This window comes from Verticillium nonalfalfae, assembly GCF_003724135.2.
Source record: "Verticillium nonalfalfae strain VnAa140/NRRL 66861 chromosome Unknown scaffold_25, whole genome shotgun sequence".
In the NCBI taxonomy this organism is placed as follows: Eukaryota; Fungi; Ascomycota; class Sordariomycetes; order Glomerellales; family Plectosphaerellaceae; genus Verticillium; species Verticillium nonalfalfae.
In genome coordinates this window covers 233,777-256,671 of record NW_021167250.1, presented here as the reverse complement: position 1 = coordinate 256,671, position 22,895 = coordinate 233,777, and the positions used below count along the sequence as shown (strand labels likewise).

General features: G+C 55.6%; 9 protein-coding genes and 1 non-coding gene across 10 annotated transcripts; 5 read left to right on the top strand and 5 right to left on the bottom strand.

Moving 5' to 3' along the window:
• Positions 1 to 149: 149 nt before the first annotated feature.
• Positions 150 to 1,819, top strand: DOC1 (anaphase promoting complex subunit doc1; the record flags this gene model as incomplete). The annotated part of the gene is made up of 3 exons (XM_028638678.1): positions 150 to 345; positions 807 to 1,212; positions 1,264 to 1,819. 3 exons carry the CDS (start codon positions 150 to 152, stop codon positions 1,817 to 1,819), a joined length of 1,158 nt encoding a protein of 385 aa, XP_028496796.1.
• A 2,000-nt stretch (positions 1,820 to 3,819) lies between these two features.
• D7B24_004509 (uncharacterized protein) lies at positions 3,820 to 5,242 on the top strand (the record flags this gene model as incomplete). The annotated part of the gene is made up of 5 exons (XM_028638677.1): positions 3,820 to 3,861; positions 3,971 to 4,029; positions 4,084 to 4,179; positions 4,259 to 5,110; positions 5,161 to 5,242. The coding sequence occupies 5 exons, from the start codon at positions 3,820 to 3,822 to the stop codon at positions 5,240 to 5,242; spliced, it is 1,131 nt and encodes a 376-aa protein (XP_028496795.1).
• A 754-nt stretch (positions 5,243 to 5,996) lies between these two features.
• On the top strand, positions 5,997 to 6,750 carry D7B24_004508 (uncharacterized protein; the record flags this gene model as incomplete). The annotated part of the gene is made up of 2 exons (XM_028638676.1): positions 5,997 to 6,257; positions 6,337 to 6,750. 2 exons carry the CDS (start codon positions 5,997 to 5,999, stop codon positions 6,748 to 6,750), a joined length of 675 nt encoding a protein of 224 aa, XP_028496794.1.
• Positions 6,751 to 7,117: 367 nt separating this feature from the next.
• Positions 7,118 to 7,585, bottom strand: RSM19 (mitochondrial ribosomal small subunit component; the record flags this gene model as incomplete). Its single annotated transcript, XM_028638675.1, has 4 exons — positions 7,118 to 7,151; positions 7,216 to 7,395; positions 7,455 to 7,470; positions 7,543 to 7,585. The coding sequence occupies 4 exons, from the start codon at positions 7,583 to 7,585 to the stop codon at positions 7,118 to 7,120; spliced, it is 273 nt and encodes a 90-aa protein (XP_028496793.1).
• Positions 7,586 to 8,418: 833 nt separating this feature from the next.
• Positions 8,419 to 9,155, top strand: D7B24_004506 (uncharacterized protein; the record flags this gene model as incomplete). The annotated part of the gene is made up of 3 exons (XM_028638674.1): positions 8,419 to 8,468; positions 8,520 to 8,680; positions 8,761 to 9,155. The coding sequence occupies 3 exons, from the start codon at positions 8,419 to 8,421 to the stop codon at positions 9,153 to 9,155; spliced, it is 606 nt and encodes a 201-aa protein (XP_028496792.1).
• A 673-nt stretch (positions 9,156 to 9,828) lies between these two features.
• Positions 9,829 to 11,067, top strand: D7B24_004505 (uncharacterized protein; the record flags this gene model as incomplete). Its single annotated transcript, XM_028638673.1, has 2 exons — positions 9,829 to 9,918; positions 9,976 to 11,067. The coding sequence occupies 2 exons, from the start codon at positions 9,829 to 9,831 to the stop codon at positions 11,065 to 11,067; spliced, it is 1,182 nt and encodes a 393-aa protein (XP_028496791.1).
• A 316-nt stretch (positions 11,068 to 11,383) lies between these two features.
• Positions 11,384 to 14,104, bottom strand: D7B24_004504 (uncharacterized protein; the record flags this gene model as incomplete). Its single annotated transcript, XM_028638672.1, has 4 exons — positions 11,384 to 11,643; positions 11,699 to 13,549; positions 13,603 to 13,887; positions 13,966 to 14,104. 4 exons carry the CDS (start codon positions 14,102 to 14,104, stop codon positions 11,384 to 11,386), a joined length of 2,535 nt encoding a protein of 844 aa, XP_028496790.1.
• Positions 14,105 to 15,939: 1,835 nt separating this feature from the next.
• D7B24_004503 lies at positions 15,940 to 16,013 on the bottom strand. Its single transcript has one exon. It is a non-coding gene; the product is annotated as a tRNA-Ile (tRNA).
• A 702-nt stretch (positions 16,014 to 16,715) lies between these two features.
• D7B24_004502 (uncharacterized protein) lies at positions 16,716 to 17,480 on the bottom strand (the record flags this gene model as incomplete). Its single annotated transcript, XM_028638671.1, has 1 exon — positions 16,716 to 17,480. The coding sequence occupies one exon, from the start codon at positions 17,478 to 17,480 to the stop codon at positions 16,716 to 16,718; it is 765 nt and encodes a 254-aa protein (XP_028496789.1).
• Positions 17,481 to 21,677: 4,197 nt separating this feature from the next.
• On the bottom strand, positions 21,678 to 22,287 carry D7B24_004501 (uncharacterized protein; the record flags this gene model as incomplete). The annotated part of the gene is made up of 2 exons (XM_028638670.1): positions 21,678 to 22,092; positions 22,271 to 22,287. 2 exons carry the CDS (start codon positions 22,285 to 22,287, stop codon positions 21,678 to 21,680), a joined length of 432 nt encoding a protein of 143 aa, XP_028496788.1.
• Between the last annotated feature and the right edge of the window lie 608 nt (positions 22,288 to 22,895).

Here is a 22,895-nt window from a genome sequence, read left to right as displayed (position 1 = left end):
CTCTTGAAATGACCTGCGTGCCTCCTGGTAGTGTGAACAACAGCACGTGACGCCGCGCTTCTTCACCATCACGTCGTCCTCTTGCCGATTTCATATCGCATCGAAACCCATCACGTTGCCAACGCGCTGGTCAGCACGCGTCAAGGCAGATGGAGGGACTCCTTCGCGGCTCGAGGCGGGCACGCCGCGTTGCTCAAAACTCTGGACCAGCAAGGACACCAGAAGTCAACAGCACGCCGGACCACCAACTCCCGCCGAGCTCTGTGTCAGATCAGCAGGTGCATGCGGCCCAGAGGTTATTGATGAACTACTACACGGAGCGTAGGTCGCCATCCAATTCCAGGGGTAGGTCATTCATTTCCATTAGTTGTGTCAGACGAAAATTTGGATCTGGAGGAAAGGGCTGCAAGAGGTTTCAACCTCGCTCCCATTCAACACCTTCGGCCTTGCCATAAACTACATCTATCACTTTTGTCGGGGGTGTTCACATCGAGCCAACTTCTTTCATCATGCACGCTAGAGTCTCGACTTGTTGGCAGACCTTCATCTTCCCAAAGCCCTAGTCCTGGTTGCCTTTCAACCACGCTCAGACGCAAATACAAGTAGTATTCGATCCCCTGCCTACCTACCTTAAAAAAATCCCCAGGGTCCTGTCCTGCATTTATTTACGTGGCTCATAGGTGGGCTCAACTCTCTGAGCGTACTCTCTAAGCACCTACACGCTTTTTTTTCTTTGCTTGGCTCATCTGCTTTTCGCCAGGTCATTTCTCCAGGATGCTGATCAAGCCACTCTGACACCATTCCAGGGACACCAACGGCTCATACGCCGCAGCAAGGCTTCGACAGGGACGACGACAGCCCTTCAGTACAGCCCAACTTAAGACACGCCGCCATGGAAACGCCTGACTTGAGGCATCCAGCGGCTCGCTCACCTGCGGAGACACCGGCGGAGGCTGACGATTTTACTAGCCCTGAGGAAGACGGCGATGATCACTTTGATGATCATGAGGAGTACACGGAAGGCCCGGTCGACGAGCAGATTGAGGATCAAATAGAAGAAGACGATCAAGAAGGCGACATGGCGATGCCCTTTGACCCAAGCGCCATGGGCCTGAAAGAGATCTCCAATTTGGGCAAGTTCACTGTGAGCAGCCACAAGCCGGGAAATGGAGTGGATGAGATGCGTAGCGATGATACGGACGAGTACTGGCAGTATGTTGCACCACTGCATTGCAGGCATTTGACAGTAGCTTACCATTTCAGATCCGACGGACCCCAGCCTCATAGGATGACTGTCTATTTTGTCAAGCGCGTTGGCATTCGCGACATTCGCTTCTACGTCGACTACCAGGCCGACGAGTCCTACACGCCGACCAAGATTCTTTTCAAATCTGGCACAAGCGAGAACAACCTCATCGAGTTTGCCGTCATGGAGCTCACGACGCCCTCTGGATGGCAGCAGGTTCCCATCGCGGGCACGGGTGGAGGGCCAGACGGCAACACCCTCGCCTGCTATGTGTTTCAGATGCAGATTCTGGAGAACCACCAGAACGGCAAGGACACGCATTTGCGCGGCATTAAGATCTACGCTGCCGACACGGACGCCCGCGCCTCGGTGGAGGCGGGCAGCAATCCTATGGCGGAAATGGTTGAAATGATCGACAAGACGGCGCTGCGCGGTGAAGATGAAGAGTTTGTCGAAGAGGACTCGGATCAAAGGATCCGCCGACTGGAGAGGCGGCTGCGGGCGAAGCGCTGGGACCCGAACGAGGGGGGCATGAGCGAACCAGACTTTATGAAGGAGCCTGAAATCCGATGAGCCAGCTGGAGCGTCCTCCCGCCTCTTTCAGATACTCGAGCCGACCGAGATACGACATGATGAGCAAATTCAATGTATGGTATAGTTGTGGTCGATAGGGATCGACTATGGGGTGAACAGGGCGAATGCCTCAGCAATGAATATTGACACGATTACCTACCAAATTCAGGCGAGTGAGATGGCTCAGGCACACATATTGCAGCCAACATGATGCGTTTACCACTTGAGCGCCCCCAGACCTGTGGCACGAGATATGAAGCAAGGCTGTGGCAGACGCCAAAGTTCCAGCTTGATCTGCTTCAGTGCCATGGGTCAAACAGCTTGGGCTCACAACGTGCACCAACAGCTCAGCGTACATGGCGATCTGTAAAAGCTGACTCCATTCTGAGATTGGGGTTGCAAGCCTACTGATGTGCATGTCAGATATCTCGCAACGAGGCCCTTCAGTTTGCAAGATGTAGTCATCGCAACGTGTGCAGCTTTCTAGGTATGTTGCCAAAAGATGAAGCGTCGTATTGGAGGCTTTCTGAATTCTATAGGCTGTGTCAACATAACCCATGTCCTAAGAATTTCCTCGCCTCGGGGTGTGAGGCACTTCCATTCGCAGTCACGAAATACAGTTTGTCTACAGGGGGGGATCAATCAAGTAATTTGGTGCCCTACATTGCTACGCCGCAGAAAGAGGCGTCGGGCATGGGCAACTCAATGTTGGGGTGCCAGCACGAGGCTCTGTAAGCTAAGCCAAGTTTAGCGCCGCCTACGTACAGCCTCGATCTCACTTCGATCATCTGGACGATGGCCTGTGGTCACACGTCGATTTTGGGGAGTCGAGCCTTGGAGCCCTCCAGCCTGATGTGAGCCCGAGATGAGGATGGTGACGGGCTGCGAGATCTTGCAGGCTCACTGGCCGCTACCACGACTACTTAACACAATATCCCCGGGATTTCCATGAGCATTGTAGTTCTGTGTCCATGCACCAGAAACCTACTTTGTCCGGACTTGCTTGACGTGACAGGGCTGAGCAGTTCACTTCAGCCACGCCGACATAACCGTCCCAACTCCATACGACCAGACACAACAGCCATGGCAACATGGTGCGGAAACTGCGGCAAAAGAAGAATTCACTCCCACACCCTGGAAAGTCGAAAACGGAACTACTGCGAGACCTGTCGCGCACGGCGCAGAACGCACCCAACATATTGTATATCCTGCGGAGAGCCGGAAGCGCATGAAAACGCGAGGTGCATTCTTCACCGGGGCAACACGAGAGGATACATTCACTACTACACTCGGTGAAATGGATCAGCATCGTCAGGCCTCGGAGAGCTAATGACGATGTCGGAAATGGTTTGGCGAGGTTCAGAGAGCTAGAAGCCAGACCAGGACAATGTCCACAATACCGCTAACGCCAAGCTGGGCATCCTGTAGTCGTTGTGACTGATCAAATCCATTCACTTTCGAGGGAACAATAACTTGACCTTCAGATATGGGGGATCGGGTGTCCTGAGGACTAGGGGGGAACGGGAGCTATGTTGTGTTAGCGTCCCTCGTTTGTATTCATCACATTTGTATTCATCAACACCAATGCGATGGACTTCTTTTTTCGTCCTGGCAGACCCAGGTACACTCACATCTCAAGAACCAGCCAACAACGAAGTTTGCCGGGGCTGCCGGCTTAATGCTACCCTAAAAGTCACGTAGGTAGAAGCACTGCCAACGGACAGTGGAGTCTTGGCCGACATGCAGGACCTGCCTTGTTCAATTGGACACATAGATGCAGGCGACGGAGTCAAGATGATCGTTCCTGCCCCCGGTTGAAGAATGCGATGTACTCTCCTCGCCTTGCATGACCCCTCCTCTCCCCACGAAGGGTGGCCGTGATTCTCCCCTCTCATACATCTGTCAAAAATCAACTAATCAAGCTTCTTTTTGGAATTCCCCTGAATACCTGTGCCAAAATCGTATACGCCATTACTGCCAGGAAGTTCCCACGGGTTGCCATGTCTTCACAACAGCAGAGCCAACAACCTTCCATTGCAGCGGTATGTTCCGTCGCTCGACGAGGTCTTCTTGCACCCTGCGATCGATTTCCCAGATCCAAAGAGGGAACTTGGTAGTAGCAAGAGAGTCAATGCTAACTGCCGACATCAGGATCCTGATGTAGTGGGAAACCTGGAGAACGACAACGACTCATCCGCTGATGTCGAAAGGTCAGCAGCTGAAGATGTTCAGAGCTGAGGATTTATACTCATCCTATCGTTCAGTCTTCGCGAATCCACAGCATCCCTGCGGTCTAGCATTCTCGAATATCGTAACATCAACGGCCGCCATTTTCAGTCGTCGAAAACGACCGACTACTGGTAAGTCTTCTTATGGCTTGGCATGAATGCAAGTTTGTGCGTGATTCATGGTTCAAGAAAACTTACTCCTCGTCCTTAGGGCACCAACTGATGAGAAACACATTGAGGGGTTTGACCTTGCGTATGACACCCTGCATAACCTACCCATGAATAATCAAAAAGCACTCGCTAACCACAACAGCCACCAATACATGTTGCTCTTGATGGACAACAAGCTTTACAATGCCCCTATTGGCAACAATCCTCAAAGAATTCTTGATATTGGCACAGGCACAGGAATCTGGGCCATCGACATGGCTGAAGAGTTTCCTTCTGCCGAGGTGCTCGGCACCGACATCTCGGCTGTCCAGCCTAGTTGGCTCCCGCCAAATTGCAAGTTCGAGATTGATGACGCGCAGCTAGACTGGACATTTCCCGTGAACCACTTCTCCTACATCCACGCGCGCCACCTTTACGGCGGCATTGATGACTGGCCCAAGCTGTACCGTCAGGCCTTCACCCACTGTGCCCCGGGTGGCTGGTTCGAGAACGTCGAGATCGAGCTCACTACGCGTACGGAAAACCCGCGCTACACTCTCGGCCCAGACCATGTTTTCACTCAATGGCGAGACCTGTTCTTTGCTGCTGGCGACAAGATAGGGCGCACGTTCCGCATAGCTGAGAACAACCGCATGGAGCGCGACATGCGCGACGCTGGGTTTGTTGACATCGTGACACATCAGTGGAAGGTCCCTATTGGTGGGTGGGCAAGCGACCCGAAACTAAAGAAGGTCGGCCTTTTCAACGGGTTGTTCATTGATCAGTCAATCGATGGTTTCGTTATTTTCCCTATTGGTGAGATTCTTGGTTGGTCATTTGACGAAGTCACAGTTCTTGTGGCGAACATGAGGGCCGCCCTTCGCGACCCCAAAGCGTTGCCATATTACAATCTGTGAGTTTGTTCCCTGGCTCTGTTGCGCGCCACGCTGACCTGTACACCAGGCACATGGTGTATGGTCGGAAGCCAGGCAATGCCGTGTCGCCGCCGCTTTCGCCCCAGAAGAGTCCGAGTCCGCCGGCATAGGTCAACCCCGTCCATGGGGTCGAGACGACACTCGGTCCGCAATGCCGAAGTTGTTGTAAACAGACTGGAGTCTGGTGTCTGCTTAAGTTCGTTGTGGGCTCAACGGGTCAGGTCCTACCTCTCGCCTGCCTGCCCAGGGTACCTTGTCTTCATGCTAAATGAGTAACGAATATAACGTCAACACGCACGCCTGTCAGAAGCATTGATTTTGACATCAAAAATTATTTGCGCGCTGTGCTTCTTGTCTTCATTCAAAGACGTAGCCTGCTCCATACATGGCAGATCATGGTTGTGGTGATGTGCAACAACTGGCTTGCCGCATGCACATGTTGAATCCCCTCTAAGTGACAGCTGCCGTCGATAATTAAAAGGCAGGTATGTCGAGCCTGGGCCTCACATGACAGCCCGGCGCTGCAGGCGACCAGCTTTCCAAGCTGGTCATTGTAGGTCACCGCCGTAAAGAAGCGCCTCAATCAGGTATAGGAAAGGAATTGGACGTATGCCACGAATGCACAAGGTAGGTAGGTACCAGAGGGTAGACGATGCCATCGAAGACCCAAGGACTGGTACCATCAGTGGGTGGAGCAGTCGGAAACACGGCTTACCTAACAAATTTCACTGGGACTGACGCCAGACTAGCGCAGTCTCACCGACGTCAAGCAACTAACTACTCGCGACGGCAGCCTCGTGACCGATTTACCCTTGTGCTTCTGACCTCCATCGAAGCGGTGCCGCAATTCTCACGAACAAAACCATGGCAAGCCAACCCTCCGAAGAGCCCGTGGTGCCGGCCACCGCTGCTCCTGCGCCTGCCACGACAGTGTCACCAGCGCCCGCCACCAACGGCGTCACAACTGCCGACAAGCCAGACCAGGCGGAGACCGCAACCGAGCAAAATGGCGAGAAGGAGGCCGAGGCCGAGCAGGCTGCGCCTGTTCCCGAGGGCAAGCTCCCCACGCGCAAAGACATGTCGCTCCGCGAGTTCCTCATCAAGATGGATGACTACGCCCCAATTGTATGCTTTCGCCCTCCCCCCTCCTCCCTCTATACTGCCTACTGTGGACCTTTCCCCCACTGACATGCGCTCGCTCCAGATCCCCGATGCCGTGACAAACTACTACATGACCAAAGCCGGCCTGCCGCCTCCCCCACAGACGGACCCGCGCCTCGCGCGTCTGCTCGCCCTTGCGACGCAGAAGTTCGTCGCCGATATTGCGGCCGACGCGTACCAGTACTCGCGCATCCGCGCCTCCAACACCAACGCCAACAATCCCATGGGCAACCTCGGCGCCGCCGCCGGCTTCCCGATCCCCGGCCAGCCCGCGGGCCCGACGGGCGCAGCCTCGAAGGACCAGGGCCGCGGCGGTCCTCTGGGAATCCAGCGCCCGGGCTACGGCGGTGGTGGACAGGGCGGCAGCCAGAACAGGACGGTTCTGACGATGGAGGATCTGGGCATGGCTGTCGGCGAGTATGGCGTCAACGTCAAGAGGAGCGAGTTCTACCGCTGAGCCAGCCAATGCCGCATTTGGCCCTGCGGAAGGCGACGGATGGGTCTGCTTCAGGCGTTTGATTTGGCTTTTTTACTACAATCATGAGGCGTTGGTGGAATTGACCCTTGGATGGGTCTGGGCTCGGGGTATCACGGCTGTCTTTGCAGTCCATCAGGCAGAGACAAGGCAATAAGTTGTAGTAGCATCAGGCCTGGCGGCCGCAGTCGAAGAATTTAACACCATGGGAAGCCAAGGCTGGTGTTCAATTTTTTTTTTTTTTTTTTTACAATTCGGATCGGGATGTAGTGTACAACAACATGGCCAGACTAAAACTCGATGTCCCCCCTAAACGCCTGTGCATGCACGCCTGCTTCTTGACAGTCTCTTACGCCCTAGACCAGATGAAGGGCTTCCTTGTGCTGTGTCTTGTTAGTCTTGCTGTTCCGTCCCTGATTGTGTATCTCCCCGAAGGCTGCGACTCACGGCGAGAACTCTCCCAGCTTGTGTCCGACCATGTCCTCGGTGATGGTCACGTCGTGGTAGACTTTGCCGTTGTAGATCTGGAATTTGAGGCCCACAAAGTTGGGCAGGATAGTGGCGGAGCGCTGCTGCGTCCTGATGATGGGCGCCTTCTTGCCGGCCTGGGGGCGGACAATGGGGAGGCTGTCGAGCTAGGTCAGAGGTCGGTCGAACGATACGGCGAGGCGGCAGGGCATTCTTACGGCACGATGTGCGGTCCTGCGGCAGCAAGTGTCAGCGGAATAGGAACACACACACACGCACAGTATCGCAGGTGAAGGCGCAACTCACCTTTCCATACGGAACGCTTGAACAATATCCTGGTGGGCTGCATGGTGCCTGCTTGACGTAGATTATTCGTTGACGGGCTGGTCTGCGCAGCTCGGGCGGGCCAAACGCGGTCATGTCGAAGCTTGTAATATTTTCCGGGGTCTCAGGGCGACGACTTGGTCACGTGAGACTGGGAAAGAGGAGTGGGGGTCACGGTCCGGGGAATTCGGGGGCACACGCCCGTCGAACGACGCCGGGAGCGCGCCGAGGATGCCGGCGATGCATCTGGCGTTGGACATTCCTGCTGCCGCGCAATCCGTATCGTTCTGGGCTGGCAAGCTTCTGGGGATCTGATAATTGTTTGGCAGTCGATTGTGGTAAACCATGAATGCATTGGCAATCAAGGTTGTATTCTAGAGTCTTTATAGATCGGTCATTGATAAACTTAATCTGTTTACATGGTTCGAAACAATTGAATAGTCTCAAATACGGCCATCGTTTCTCTGCAGCTGTTGACTGGGTTGGTGAATGACAATCAGTCAAGCCTAGCACATTCTTCAAATGGAAGCTTCGAGCACTCGAGAGAGGCGCGAATGAGGTCGACCGCGAACGTGGCCTCTACCTAGAGTGGGTCTGCCATAATCGGAGATTGTCCATAGCGGGCTGCACGCCGCCCTCCAGCCCGCAGCCGGACACCCTGAAGCCCGCCACCCCAACTCGCTGCAGAAAGGGCCAACCGCTAAAGTTATTTCGCAATCCGCGCCGCACGACCATCTTCTCCAAAACTCCATCCCCCATCCCCATTCTTCCCACCCTCTCCTTCGACCCGAGTTGTCTGAATCCATTGCCTGCCCCAACACCAGCTCGCTCCGACAGACACAGCAAACTACCGCCAAAATGGTCAGCGCTCAAGTGTACGTCTCCTCGCCCGATGCGTTGCCCACCGTGTCCCCGCGCAACCGCCTCGCAGAAAGCTAACAGGGGGATGCGCAACACAGTACCAACCTGATCATCATGCTCGGCATGATCCAGGTCTCCCGCAAGGTCCCCTTTGAGGATCCTTCCGTCCTCCAGGGATGCCGCGCCCTCTACATCTTCAGCAACCTGCTGATCGCCATCGTCTACCTCTACATTCAGTCCAAGATTAACGCCAAGAAGGGTACGTCAACACGAAGCTCACGCAGGCCATGTTGGCTTTTCCTTTTTATTGCGAAGACCCAGGACTAACCAGATACACAGACATGACGACCCTCAAGTACGTCGAGCCCGCCCCCGTAGGCTCCTCCGAGGAGCCCAAGCTCGTTACGACCACCGTGCACGCCTACGACTCGGCCCAGCTCAAGCAGGCCTTCCGCTCGCAGGCCATGGGTGTCGCCATGATGGGATTCATGCACCTCTACATGAAGTACACCAACCCCCTCCTCGTCCAGTCCATCATCCCTCTCAAGGGCGCCTTCGAGAGCAACCTCGCCAAGATCTACATCTGGGGCCAGCCCCCCGTCGGCGACCTTAAGCGCCCTTTCAAGGCCGCCGCCGGCTTCATGAGCAGCCTCCAGGGTGGTGGCCCCGCCAGCGACAAGAAGGCCGTCGAGGCCGCCGAGCGCTCCGGCCGTGGTGGTGTCAAGGAGGAGTAAACCAATCGATCACAACAAGAAAGGGCCATGGGGGTTTTTTCCCGGAGGGCATTGGGGCCTGTTGCATACGTGTGCACCTTGCGAGACGTGCCGCTGGCGCCTGGGAGCCGATGATTGATATGGTGGGATCGGTAGATTTTGCCCTGGGAGTGTACTATTATGACCGGTATATTGGTCTCAGCCCATCTGAAATCGCATTGCATCCAGCATGACCCAAACTCCAGCTCGCCCTGCCAATTGTCCTTGGTGCAATCATGCTCTGTCTGCAGCCGAGGACATCCCTAGGCCCTTCACAAGTTTACGCGCGTAGGCCGACAGATTTCCATTGGCCATGGCGACCTCGACACCATTTGGTCGTAACAATTGTAGATGTACTGCTGTGGCTGCCATACACAGACAGCTTTCTAGTGTCTAGCTCCCTGAAGCACATGCACCAAATACCACTTTAACCACGCACGTGACTTCGCGACGGCAACAAGCCATGACATAATCGTTTTGGATGCGCCCCGCGGCTCTCTTCTGAAAGTTTGCCCCCCAAAACTTGACTCTGTTAGTCTTACCTACACCAGACAATACTGCTATCTGGTAGGGGTCCAGCTCATTCATTGATCCTCTTACCTGCCTCAGTATCACGGCTCATTGCTTCCCGCCTCATAATCATACGTCAGCGACCATGACCATGGAACGGCCGAAGACGCCACCACGGGCAACCCAGCCTGCACCCGTTGTGTCTCCTCCCACACCAGCAGTGACTCGCAGGATTGTATGTTCATTCCATTAACCTTCCCACGCATCGAGAATCCAGCTGACGTGTGGACAGGAAGAGAACCGTCTGCGCGCCAAAGCAATCCGTGACCAGCATGAACAAGCTCGTCTGGCATCCGGTGCGCCCGGCATCGACAAGACCCCCTCCGGCTTCATCGCCACCGATAACGTCCACATTCCCAACTCGCGCAAACGCACACATGCCGATATATCGTCATCCTCCTCCTCCTCCAAGGCTCATGGCCCCGACACGGTCCGCGACGCCAGGCAGAACCCGAGCGTCGACGCGGCGCCCAAGTCGCTGCGGCCGGCACGCAACTTTACAAAGTTTGTCGACTACGACATGTCCGCCATGACGGACACACGAGGCGGCTTCCTCTCCCTCGACGACGACCCGTCGAACCCGGCGCTCGCGCCCCGTCAGAAGCCCGGCCAGCCGCCCCCGCCCGAGAGGCCGCAGGGCATGACGGCCGGCGAGTGGGAGCGCCTGCAGACGCTGCGCGCGCTGCAGCGCACCAAGGCGGGGCCGTTCGAGCCGTCGCTCTCGGTGCTCCGCGACGCGTCGGTGCGCGCGGCGCAAAAGTGCCGCGAGTGCGCCTCGCCCGAGATCGACCACGTCTGGGCCGAGGTCTTCGGCCTCTGCGTCTGCGGGCCCTGCAAGGACCGCCACGCCCACCGCTACTCGCTCCTCACCAAGACGGAGTGCCGCGAGGACTACCTCCTCACCGAGGGCGAGCTGCGCGACGCCGACCTGCTGCCGCACCTCAACAAGCCGAACCCGCACAAGAGCCACTGGCACGACATGATGCTGTTCCTGCGCTGCCAGGTCGAGGACTATGCCTTCAACACAAAGTGGGGCAGCGAGGAGAAGCTCGACGCCGAGTTTGCGCGCCGCGAGGACGAGAAGCGCGCGCGGAAGGAGAAGAAGTTCAAGGAGAAGCTGACGGACCTCAAGAGGAAGACGAGGACCGAGGCGTTCCGGAGGCAGGCCGCCAAGGGGGCCGCCGGCGGTCCGACTAAGTTTGGTGATGCCGTGTCGGGCGGCAAGCATGTGCATGAGTGGGGCCGCACGGTTGAGAACGAAGAGGGCATGACGGTCAAGACGTGTGTCGGATGCGGCATGGAGGTGGAGGAATTGGAGTTTTGAAGCCTCACGGCGGCTTCTGCCTTGTTTTCGGCGGTTTTGCCATGATACCAGCGACAAGATAGCACGACGAAATGATGTATGAGACAGGCCTAAAATACGCAGACGCTCCAAAACCCAGTAGAGGGCACGGAAGGCTTCGTGGCCACATTTCCTTCAAGTTACATATTACAAGAACACTATGAACGCCCGGGCGAGGTTTGGCCTGGCCGGTGGTTGACATGTCCATGGTCCCCCGCGCCATTCGTCCCTTTCCCAAAGGTCTACCCTACACGCTATGCTTATGCCGACGGATGTGCAAGCGAGAGCGACGTCGTCTCTACCGCGTGAACACCTTGACCACACCGTCGCCACCTCCGCTGACGACCCACTTGCCGTCCTGGCTCCAAACGACAGAGCAGACACCCTCGCCGCGCATGATGCGGTGGCTCGTAATCTCCTGCGTGCATGAACGCTTCTCGAGGCTCCAGAACCGCAGGCTAGCATCGTGGCCGGCGCTGACCAGTTCGCGGCCGTCGGGGCTGAGTGACAGCGCCGAGATGGAGGCTGGGTGTGCGAGCATGTTGTATGTACATTGGCCTGTGTGAGTCAGTATGGAGGCCCGGATTGGATAAAAAAAATGGCATATGCTTACCGCTATTGGCATCAAAGAAGCGCACGAACCGGTCCTCGTGCCCAGAAATCACTACACCCTCAACGCCGGAGCTGGCCATGGTCCTGCCGCCGCCTGTCGGGCCTCCGCTGGTAGACGCGTCCTCCTCAGACATGCTGCTGGCATGCTGGCCTTGTTCCAGGCCCACAGTAGTAGCAACGACAGAGTTGACGCTTGTGCCGATGGTTCCGTCATACGTCTCCAGGCTGTCCATGGCGCCAGTCTGCTCGCCAGAGCGGGTATCGTATACAATGATAGAAGCGTCCGAATACGCCACGACGAATGTCTCACCAGTCGGGCTGAGGGGTGTGATGCAGGTCGGGCTGGCTGTTGAGCCGTCAGATCGCGATATGTTGTGGATAAGCGTGTGGTTGAAAGGAGAGTTGGAGGCCATCGTCGGCTGTGGCGAGTTGGGGAATGCGCTTCCTGAACTCATTGAGTTGCCTCGAACCCTGCCTCTGCTGCCTGTGGGAGCGGCTCGGTTCGCGCCGGGCTGCGGCGATGTGAGTTGAGGTGGCGCGCTGACGGCCCACAGACGGACAGTTCCATCAGCACCACCTGACGCTACCAGGATACGATCGGGAGTGCCGTAGGGGTTCGACTGTCCGAAGATGGCACCCAGTGTTGCCGGAAGTACGCAGATGGCCCAGACCGCATCAGTGTGGCCGTCGAGGGTCGCCTTGGGATCAACTCGCCCTCGCTCCCATACTCTGATGCTGGCATCCTGGCCACCCGAGAAAATCCAACCATCTCCCTGCGCTCTCCCGCCTGTAGAGAAGTTTGGCGATGGGGACCACGACGTCAGACAAAGGACCGCTCCCGAGTGACCCCTGTGTGTGAAGTTTGCCGCAACGTCCAGATCAGACCCTCCGACTGGACTCTCCGTTCTAGGGATGTGGAAGCGCTTGATCATGCCATCGTCGCCGGCGGTGCAAATTTCCGGCTCTCCTGGGCTGCCACCTCCGGAAAATATGACGGTTCGGACAGTGTCAAGATGTCCGCGGAGGCCGAAGCGCAGCTTGAAATTCGTGCTTTCCTGCTTGAGAGACAGGGCGTTCAGTGAAAGTTCCTGGTCCGAGCTGCGGCGTCGAGACATTGATCCCTTTCTCCTATGCGAGCCTGGCCCTCGAGTAGGCGACTTGGGTACGTTCTCTGCGCTGGGGAAAACGTCAGTGTCTGGCCGGGTCGAAGCCAACTGCTGGGCTTGTTGGGGCTGCGTCGCGTTGGAGTCTGTGAAAGCGCCGTCGGGGAACTCCCAGCCATCGGTCTCGGGGAGGACTTGTTTCGTGGCTACTTCTTCAGCGTGCTCAGACGTTCCGAGAGCTTCGACGGAGTGATTTGGCCTCTGGAGGTTATCATCCATGAGACGAGTGGTGACGGAGACGGGCTGCGGCCATTCTGTGCCTGCAGCATACATGGCGGGTGGGTTTTCGGCTTCCGAGTTCCCAGCCTGCTGAGGAGGTAGTTCCGTTTGCTTCACCTGAAAGCTCGTAGGCTGGCTGCGTTGCATTGGCGGCGCGTGATTCGGGGCCGAGGGCGCTCGCGCGATCTCCCGAACATGGTTCTGAGTCTGCAACTGCGACTGTCGCATTTGCTGTTGGAAAGAGGGCTCCGCTGGGGGCTGACCGGACAGTTGGTAGGGTTCGGGGCCGGCCATGTCCTCCAGAATGGGTAATGGTGGAGAGTCGCGAGGTGGCAGGGGGTTCGCAGGTGTGACCATGAGGTATGCAAACTCGGCCTGGCACTGGTCGAGGAAGGCCTTGAGGTCAGCACGTTGAGGTTCGTCTTCGCCCTTGTCCTCCTCATCGTCGGTATCAATATCCTTGTGCAGCGCTGTTGAGGTCTCGTCAGCGCAAGCTCGGGTCCTCTAGTGTTCGCCGACTCACCATGGAGCTTCTCCTGAATGCGGATGGCCCTGTCCTTCTCGCGTTTCGCCGGCTCCTCGTCAATGTCGGAAACGGAGCCCGTGCCCTTGAGGAGCGCCTGCTGGTTAACGACCTTCTTCTCGAGGATGCCGACGTAGCGCTTGAGGGCCTTTTGGGTGGCATCAGCCCGTCTTGCCTGGCCCTCGAGATTCGCTATCCTGCCCTTCATCTCCTGGCGTTCAATCTCCCACGAGTTTCGGTCGCGTTCGTGGCGATGCCATTCGGTCTGTAGAAAGCGCATAACGCCTGTGGCATCGGGTTAGCACGACAATGCACTTTCCTCCATCTCGCAACAAGACAAAGAGGGAAAAAGCTCAAACGCACCCTGCAACGTGTACTCTGTGGCATTGGGCTGGCCGTTGCCGTTGCCCTGCATGGCAGCACCCATCTCGCCGCCGCCGGGGCCGCCGCCCATGCCGTTGCCCGGATTCATCCCCATGCCCGCGGCGTTTTGCCAGCTCATGTGCGCGTGGGGGAGCTGCTCCCCGGTATGCTGTGTTCGCCGCGAAGTGGGAAGGGGCGGAGAAGAGTCGTCAGAGTGGCCGTTGTGTCTATCCACCGTCTGGAGGGCTTTCGAGGAGCCGCTGGTGGTCCGCGCTGCAGGATTGACGGAAGGGGGCACGAAATGGGATTATTGGGTTTGCATCGGTCGTGCAGCGTCTTCGTGGAGCTCGCGGCGATGCGAGGGCAGGTGTTCGTCACGATCGAGGTTGCGATCAACGGCGAACGACTGAAGCTCGGGCGGAAAGGTGTCGTGTGCAGTTGGGAGCAGCAGCACGGCAAGCGTCACGACCAGGGCCAGGTGGTGGTGGTTGGTGGGTGACAGATGCGATTGGGCGAGGGCCGAGGAACAGTGAGGCAGCGTGCTGGAAGCTGCAGCTGGTAGCTGTTCGTCAATCGTCCTGGGCTGGGCGCGGTGGATGGCTCATAAAGCAGCAACGATTTTTTTTTTCGGGTCGTAGATCGCGTCGTGTGGTTGCGCGAGGTTGGGTTGGTGGCTTTTTGGACAGGATAGCGAAAGCGCTGCTGGACACTCGCCCTCGCTCTTCTATCTCTCTCTCTCTCTCTCTCTCTCTCTCTCTCTCTCTCTCTCTCTCTGTGTGTGTGTGTGTGCCAGGTCCAGTACGACTCCAGGAGATGGGGGCTGGTTTGACAGGCTCTGGCTCTGGCTGTGGCTCGAGCCTGGGCAGGGGAGGTACCTTCTGCCAGCTCGCCAGTGCATCTCTCTGTACCCTGCTTGCCTCTTTTTAGGGGCAAGGGGGTCAATGAATGGAGCTCCCTCAGTGTCTTCCCGTGGCTGTTGCCGCTGGGGATTGGCCCAATCAGGGGCTGCCGCCAGCGATGAGGCTGCCAGGCATCAAGTGGGTGGTCTTCCTTCCATTCCCTGTCAGACGTGCGTGCCCGTGCCCCCTATCCAGGATCTGTCAGGTGGCCCATGCGCTGCCCTTCACTTTGGCGCCCGTTGGGTTACTGACCACCTTGCCGAGACATACAGTACGAATGCGCGCTTCTCATCCATCCCATGTGGCTGGGTTGAGAAGAAACCAAAATAAAAAGGAACTTCCCTGACACGGAGGATGCTTCCTTGATCCGGTACTTTCATACTCTTTCTGTCTACAGTTACACATATGAACAGACTGGAAACCAAACACGAATCTTCAGGTTCCAGCGACCACCTTCATTGAGACTGTCCGAGGGACAATAGCAAGACTTGCCATTGTCTCAAGTCATTCAGGCATTGGCCCCATGCAGACATGCGTGAGACAAAGCGCGAACTGTTGTGCAAGAAAGACGAAGGGGAGATCGAAGCAGTGGATTTTGGACAGACATGAGCTAGTCACATAAGTGTCGCGAGCAACCATGCGACAGACCTGGTCTCTGTATCACCATGTTGCAACAGCGCATCACCGCAGTCATAATCTGGCGCCGAGTGAACTATTGTCTTTGCAGCCTCAATGTCTCCAACAACGCGTCTGGCTGCCAGCCAACTTTGCAGAGCCAACTTTGCAGAGCGCGACACTTGACCGGGGAGACGAGCCAACACCACTAGAAAAAGCCTGGGGTAGACAAAAAAAAAAGACTGTCGGTCGTGTCTGCCTTCTTTCCGAGATATTGTTACCCCAGTCTTCTACCTAAGCTCTCATACCATGTTGGGTTCCATGCTAACCAGAGCCAGCATTGATGCGTCTCGTCACCCGTCTCACGTCAATCAGTGCAACGCGCCACATACCGAGGCTGTTCTCTAAGCAACAAAAGTAAAATCTGGTGGCATTCAATCGCGATGAGAGCAAAAAGAAATGGTCAGTATGAGGGTCGAACTCATGACCTTGGCATTATTAGTACCACGCTCTAACCAACTGAGCTAACCGACCATTCGAATTGATCGATGGCTGCTGATCGAGCGTGACGGCTGGCATAATATTCGCGCATTCTGCGCGGTTGAGGCTAGTTGCCGCGAGGTCGGAGGTTTCGCGGCCGCAGACAGGTACGGAGCCTCTAGTGCCGGCACACGGAATGTGGGCGGCGCTGCTACTGCCGCGGGGAGATAACAGACGAGTCAGTGGGATCGGCAGAGGCGTCAAACTGTCACTTGCTTCATGGCTGCCACCAAGGCAAGTGGCTTGCATTCATCACCAACATGATCCGTTTCGGGAGACGGAGACGAAATGAGTGAGGTATAAAGGGCGACAGTGGGGGTATCTCATGCTATCGTCAACGTACAGAAACCAGTCAAGAAATCCTTTGCCGGCAGTACACTATATTTCCGAGTCCGAGCGGCAGCCACCCAAACCACGCCGAAGACGGCGGCCTTTCGACGTCCGGGCCGGAATTTTTAACCAAGCCAAACTCCCTTTCCTAAACGCCATCCACGCAAGCCTGGCGTGCGTAAGCCGCAATGAAAAAAAAGAACACCATTCGCGTCTCGTTTGTGGGGTGCGCATCGACGCGAATCACACAACGAAACCCACGCGGACTTTAATCCATCCTGACCCACGCTTTCTGTTCAGGTACCCAACGATGTCTATCCCCGTTAGTCTATCCATGCCGCTCTGATCAGGAGAAAAAGGCTGAACTTACCCTGCCCACTCCGTTGCCACGATGCTCCTGTCGCCGTACTCCTCAATCAGGATGCGTTCGAAACTGTACGGAACAATCGCAGGCAACCCCTCGAATTCGGTCTGCCGCATAGGGAACAGGTCTGTCGTATGGTACCTGTGCGAATTCCGGCACGACCAGACGCCGGGGTTTTCAGGCAGTTCGCGTTCCGCAACCCCGGTGATGTCGACGAAAGCACCGTTGGCCATGTCGATCCAACGAGCATCGATGATGTTCAGGCCATCGCCACGATCGCGCTCGATGTGGTGGGGATTGATGTCGAGAAGGTAACGACTTGTATGCTGGCTGTTGTCCGTCCCGGTCCAGTTGTAGAAGTGCTCTGTACGGTTGAGGTTCTCGCCGACCCAGTCGAGAGTAGCCGCAGACATTTGAACATCCAAGTCGTAGTCCCAGGGCATGACCTGGCCATTCCACCACCAACCGAGGAGAGTCCCATGGGCCAACCAGGTCTCGACTTTGTTTTCAGAGCAGACGGTAAGGTAGGCGCGAATAAGGTTCCGGAGGACAATGCGATGCTCGTCGTAGCCGAGTGCCTGTTTGAAAAAGCGGGCATCGTAATGGCCTAATTCGAGAGAGCCAGAGGGTTCGTGGAAGTATTTGCCATCGCGGCGCTCGAGGCCTCTCTTTCCCGTCTTGGAATCTTGGTCGGGATATTGAAGTCGATAAGCTGTAGCAGTTGCCCCGAGAAGTACCAGAGTCTGTAACAAGGCGAAGAAGCGCATGTTGAATGGATTTGAGGATTGTCTGAATAGGCCGTCTCCGTCGTCAGCTAGTACAGCCGGGAGGTACCCCAGGTCAGGGTCGTGGTCGCTGGCAGCCGCGAAAGAGCCCGAGATACTCTTGGTACCAGTGATGTGATTCTTGTTGATCTTACGAAGGACGGCTCGATTTCGAAAGAAATGCGCTTTGAGAATATCATACAAAGGAAGTGATCGTCAGAACCTGTGAGAGGCGTGGAAATATTGATAAGGTCGAAAGATGGTGCACTGTTGACAACCAAAAGGACAAGAGGGCAGTAGGTCTACTTGAATGAAGTCATGGGTACAACTATGCAATGACAACATGAGCCCGATGTCCGAGGCCAAGAAACGCGCGTCTCGGATGGAAGTGGGTGCCGCCAAGTGAGTCAAGAAGAAAGGGAAGACCGGGGAAGCCTGGGTCTTGCGTCTCGTGGGTTTGGGCATGAGCCTGGGGAATAGCGCGAGCACGGCACTGTAATACCGGTTCGACATGGGGTACAGTGGCATCTTTGGCCCCTCGTCCTTGCTGATGTGCTGACCATTCCCTCAACACTCAAGTGGCCAGTTGTGTGCTCCATGGGGAGAGCACAGGAGGCTGTAAGATTGCGGCGGGCGCCGAATGACCGCCAAGAAGACAGCGTGAGGGCACATTGGATGAACATCATGTTGTGGGTGTCAGACGGCAAGCCGGCTGCTTGGCCAGTGGCGGCGGAGCTGGGCAGAGCAAAAGCTATGCCATGTCGGATGCCACGTACTTGGCAGCAAGTAAGGTACGAGACAGATTCTGAAGCGGAGTTTGGGCCTATAGAGGGGCAAGAGGGGGTAGTCCGGGACCGATAAGGTACATCGGGGGTGTCCACCGCCAGCCAGAGGAAAGGGCATGATTTTGGTCGCCCTACGTCAAGGCTCTTGGGTGGTCGTGTGTGCCTGCCCTCAATGCGGTTGAGATGACAGGGGATGCAGGAGCGTTGGGATTTCCTATGTACACGCGGAAAGCGGGACGTGGGGCTGTTCCGAATTGCGTAGGTAGTGGTCGTGTGTTGCTTCCCCACCCACATGCCGAGACACTCAACCCCGGGCCCTCGGCGCCGCTAGGGCCCTTGTTCCTGGCAATCCAACGTCAAGGCGCGCCTCTCTCGAAGCATCGCGTCTCTGTTTCGCCGCACCACACGATATTTCCCTTCAAGTTGAGAATCATCACTCCGATGAACTACTTTTTCGAATGAAAGCTATTTTCAGTTCATCGAACAGTCTCCATCGTATTGGTGCCTTGGCAAACAGTGTTCCAATTTTGGAATTACCCTTCTTTACCAATCATGATAACCCCCAAGACCTCCGGGTGGAGGCGGTGTCAACTGCGCCAAAAATCCTCTCTGGGGCCAAGAGTTCTCCTGAAGCCTGCCACAGCATTCACCTTCCCGCGTCCCCGCCACGACAAGCCACCCCGCTGGCTGCAGACAGAATGACGCCAGCATCTCTGACGGCTCGTGACCTCTGTGCTCTTCGCGTTGGACGCCAGTGCGCGCGCGCGACATGGAACTCGGCGTGTCCTCCAACCCCTGTCGATAGAGGGCAGCAAGTCATTCTCAAGCCGAATCCGAGGCGCGTCTTACTAATATCCCAATCAGATACGCCGAATTTACTGCCGGTCTTCAGAAGGTCTTGTGATGACGGACCGATTGAAGCCATGTGCGTATTGAAGCTTTGCCCGACAGCCGCCGTTGCATCCATCTGTTCAGATGATTCCATTTGCTGCTGGATAATCTGCGATTGGTGACCGCCCCGGTCGAATCCTTGAGACAAACTTGGAAGACGACGTTGCATTCGAGTACACGGCACTGGTGATTAAGAACCAAATACGGTTCACAGGGAGTAACAGCGCCTGTTCAGTAATCTTGCCGGGTGGCGGTTTATCCTGGTGACCATTTGTCAAATGCCGCTTCTGCCGGCAACCCCGGACGAACCCTTCCACCCCTGCTGAATACAAAAAGCCACTCCCTTTCAGTATTGTATCGCACAACTCCCGATTCCGCACTTGCTGGTAACACAATCCAGGCGGCAACGCGGAATCGAGTTGTCAGTCGGCCCACGCAATGCCCCTCCTTTTCATGGCATTTTAAGCCGTTCAAATTGGTTGCACTGAAGAAAACCAGCTTCTTTGCATCACGAGATATCATCATACTGGAGACCGGAAGCGAGGTCTCCGGTAGGACATTTACGGAAACGTTCCACTCCACTTCCAGCAACAACGTCCTCTTTACCCCTGAGGCCAGGCACGAAAAGATGGTAATCTGTCCGCAAAATAGTGCCGCTGACGAAGAGGTTGATAAATGATTTATAGCAATAAGTTCGGCCGCGCCAGAAATTCGCTGCGAGGTCGGAGTCTGTTGCCGCGAGAACCGGACAGTAGTGTCTACTGGGCTAGCTGCATCTAAGACATTCCGCGCCGAGGCAATTCTCGACACAGCGTTGATATTGTAGATGAAATCGGGCCACTGACCGTGGCAGTCGTCCTCATGCCCTCGTGCTTGATCAAGTCTACAAAAAGCCCCTCAAGCCGATTCTCAACTTATGTCCGGAGGTTCGCTGGCAATCTAGAGGAGCAGAAGTCTCGGCCTGTTCAAGATGCTAAACTTATACTCGGGTGGTGATGTGGTCGCAAACGGTTTTGAAATACGGATGAGGAAGTGTGGCATCCCCTGGCATACTAACTTAGGTTTGGTTTGTTGGCCCTCGAAGCTTTGTAATACAAGCAGGGAGTACCACCAGTAATTTGGCTAGTCTCTGAAGGAGCAAAAACAGAGATTTCTAACGCTTTGCTTGAATAGCCAATACGTTAGATTGAAGACTGAGGGCTCGCCCAAATAATGTGCATGATGCTCCGTCCACCCAGTCGTGAGCGGTCAACGACAATGGATGCATAGCTTCGGACAAGAAGAGTGGCAAACTGGGTGATAAGTGAACTCGAAGTAAGACTGTCGATTGGGTCCAGGATGTCAAGCTTGTGGATCTTCGGGACGGAATGTTCGTATTCGAGCTTACATCTACACGCTTATTACTGGGAGGCAAAGACTATACAGCATCGTGAAGGGTCAAGTTGTTTCCCACCTCAAGTATGTTGGAATGATACGAAGAGTCGACCCGAAATAGCATCTCCCGACGTGATCATGACATTTCTGTAGAAAGTGCTTTGATAGGAGGCAGCCTTATTCGAAGAAAACGGGCGATGATCAATCTTGTTGGTCTGATCGAACAATGCTTAGTCGCTGTATTCAGCTGAAACGTAGCCCTATAGCATCCGCGTTGACTAGGGTTGCATCTGCCGATCTATAGTTGTGATACCGCGACACTGCCGCTGTCATCCTATGTGACGTTGTATACCGAGTATCTAGAAACACAAAACGTGACATAACTTTGGGCTGACTTTTCTTACATGACGCATTTTAACAAGTCACAGTTGACTTTTCCTCGAAACCCCGCACACCCACAGCACATCAGATTCTCTCCCTGAAATCGGCAATGAATGCGGATGCACACATTCCATCAATTTAGCAGAAAGGGGCAGAAACACAAGGAGTAGACTTTCGCAGGGTATCCAACCGGGGCAAACACCGCCTATCATCGGATGAAAGCTTTGAACAGCCATAGATCTTGACCGCAGAAAATCGTGTTACACGAAACCTGCACGAGCCAGACACGGGTTGTACTTGCATGCGCCCGCGCGAACTGTCTTACATCAAGGGCACTTGTTTGCTCCGCGACGTGGAGACACCCCGGAGACGGCCTTGCATGTTCGCAGCCCATGTGTGCCATCTACAAAGCACGGATCACTTCCATGTCTTTAGGGGGCATATCTCGTACAAATCCCAATGGTTGATGTGCCGCAACGACTCATTTTGGTACCATGCAAGTGCTTAGGGAAGTTCTCACGAAAAGAAAACGCCCGTGAAAAGCTTCCTCACCGTCAGAGGGTAATGATACAGCCAGAAGGCAGCGACGTTATCCTCCATCATCATGCTCTCTCCCGAATTTGCCTGAAAACCAGCCTCTAAATGTAAAAGAAGCGATCCAATCCACAAACGCCACCGCAATGCCATATCAAGAAATGTCGTCATACCACAATCACATCTGTACTGTCCGTTCGGCACAAGCCTCCACATGCCGTCTTGACGGCCCAGTTCAGAGCCGCACGATTACATCGAGGCAGTCTATCCTCCACTCTCTCTTGCCCAGCAAACTGCGCAGCCACTCGATGCCGAGACCAGTCCACTCCTGCTTGCGACGCGAGAACTCGTCCGCTGCTGCACCGGCCAGGGCGCTCGCCGTTGTGTTGAGGACCTCGACCGTGGCGTTGAGCGCGTAGGTGTCGTTGCCGCTAAAGTCGGGCAATGTGGATGGCGGCGCTCGGGGCTGGAACCAGTTGCCGCTGAAGTCGAAGAAACAGCGGTCAGACCAGTTACAGGAGGTGAAGAAGAGGATGAGCAGCAGGAAGCTGCAGTAGACGCATGGCCTGTTGAGGAAGTATGTGCAGACGAAGAAGAGGAGGATGAAGGCCGGCGAGGCGTTGGTCGGGATGAAGAGGAGGGGGAGCCAGCTGAGGGAATCGAGTGTCAGTCGCGAGTCGTAAGCGTGAGTGTATGTATGTGTGCGTGTGTGAGTCGGGCAGGGATGGCGAGAGGATGACGGGTGCGATTCAGGGGACAAACAGCGGCAGACAGGACTGACGAACCGCATCGTAAGGAGGGGGAGGGGGGAGGAGAGTTGTCGCTCACCTGCGCAGACAGAACATGGCGATCACAGGACGATGCCACTTTTCTCTCGAACCAGCCAAGCGGCGAGAGTTGGTGATGGTGGAGGAGGGTGAATTCGTTGGTTCCCGATGAAGCGGCTTTGTACTGCCAGAATGATGCGAGTGTCCGTGGCGAGGTGGCTGCGGGTTCGGAAGCAAAGGTGGGTTGACTTATTATTCTGAGGAGGCAGCAACGTCAAGAGGCAGGCATCGCTGACGGAGACTTGACAGGATCGGCAGCCGCGATCTGGAGGGGCCCGTGCACGAGCAAGGTGACCATTGCTAACAACCTAACTGATTGATTTCCTTGCTACCTGTACTGATCGATCACCTTTTGCTACCTACCTCGACTAAGGTAGTGACTGCACCTTGCCTTGCCTTTATTTACCGAATCATATACATCTCACGGCACAGAGGCGCAGGAATTCACCACTGCCGTCTGCAGTAGTCGTTTGTCCCTATTTAAGCTGGCAGCCGTGGTTTCGACATATCTTCTCATCGATCGACAACGACACGACGAGGCTACTACCAGATTCGGAAGCCAGGCAGTCGCATCGAGCTTACCTAAGGTACCTTATTAAGGTAAGGTAAAGTAAGGACAAGTAAAT